At 69.2% G+C, this 1,167-nt stretch overlaps 1 protein-coding gene across 1 annotated transcript in view; it reads right to left on the reverse strand.

The window, feature by feature from the left end:
* The window catches only part of MNEG_15845 (hypothetical protein), a gene marked incomplete at both ends in the record, with an annotated part of 2,922 nt that extends 2,031 nt beyond the window's left edge, over window positions 1–891 (reverse strand). The window contains 2 exons of the mRNA XM_014035684.1: window positions 8–272; window positions 620–891. Coding sequence (XP_013891138.1) covers window positions 8–272; window positions 620–891 — 537 coding nt within the window. The remainder of the gene's footprint in view (window positions 1–7; window positions 273–619) is intronic.
* Window positions 892–1,167: the final 276 nt, after the last annotated feature.

Raw genomic sequence — 1,167 nt, forward strand, 5'->3', positions numbered from 1 at the left:
CCTGCACCAGCAGGTCCCTCCTGAAGGTTGCGTCCCTCAGCTGCAGCCCGAACAGCTGAGGGCTGGACAGGTAGCCCACGGTGCCCTCGCCGCCGCCGCTGCCGCTGTCCTCGTCCCCCATGCCGTCGACCTCCATCGAAGCGGCGCCGCCAACGCGGGTGTCGCCACCGGGTCCGCTGCCGCCGCGGCCGCTGCCGGCGCCGGCTGCCACCTGTGCGGGCTGTGTGGCCAGGGCGCCCAGCACTGTGCGCACGTCCGCCACAAACTTGGCCCTGCCATGAGAACAGGGAGGGGGAGAGTTGAGGACGACGGCGAGGGCAAATGTATGCTACAAGTCGCGTGCGTCAGGTCAGCCCACCGACTCGCCGCCACCCCAGCATCACCCCGCCCGCAGCACCGCACGTGCTGCGTCGCGGCAGCAGCCAGCAGCAGCAGCAGCAGCAGCAGCAGCAGCAGCAGCAGCAGCAGCAGCAGCAGCAGCAGCCATGGTAGCAGCAGCAGCAGCAGCAGCAGCCATGGTAGCAGCAGCAGCAGCAGCCATGGCAGCAGTCATGCCAGCAACAGCGGCTCAGAGACACACAGGGGCTGCCCCCCGACCACCCCCCCCCAAACTGCGCACCACGCGTCTGGCGCGGCGGCGTCCTTGGGGCTGTGCAGCAGCGGCTGCAGCCCCCAGGTGGCCGCGTACAGCAGTGCATCAACGGGCTGGCCGTTGGAGTCCACTGCGCCGGGGGCGACGTCCTCGGGGGCAGAGATGAGCGCGGGGGACAGCGCGCCCTGGGGGGGAGAGGCCCATGCGACGCCAAAGCAGGCGGGCGGCGGCGGGTGGCGCGTCAGGTTGCGCTCTAAGGCAAACAGGGACCACCCCGACACGCCGGTCTCGTGGGCCATGGCGCCTCTGCGTCAGCCGCAACACCCGCCCGGCCACCACCACCCCACTTATCACGCTTGGTGATCATGCCATGAGCGCAGTGAACCGCCCACCCCATTCGCTCTAGACAAAGCGCGCTTTGAGCCTTGGCCCGTGGCTTCTGGCTACCTCACTGCAGCAGTACTTTCTCTGGAACCTTCCCCACCCCAACTCCCTCACTCACGTGCAGACACCCTGCGACCCCGTGCCTCCGATCCCTCAAGACTCCCTTCCCTCACAACCCCACCCCATCCCAC

Source organism: Monoraphidium neglectum (assembly GCF_000611645.1).
Source record: "Monoraphidium neglectum strain SAG 48.87 unplaced genomic scaffold scaffold05722, whole genome shotgun sequence".
In the NCBI taxonomy this organism is placed as follows: Eukaryota; Viridiplantae; Chlorophyta; class Chlorophyceae; order Sphaeropleales; family Selenastraceae; genus Monoraphidium; species Monoraphidium neglectum.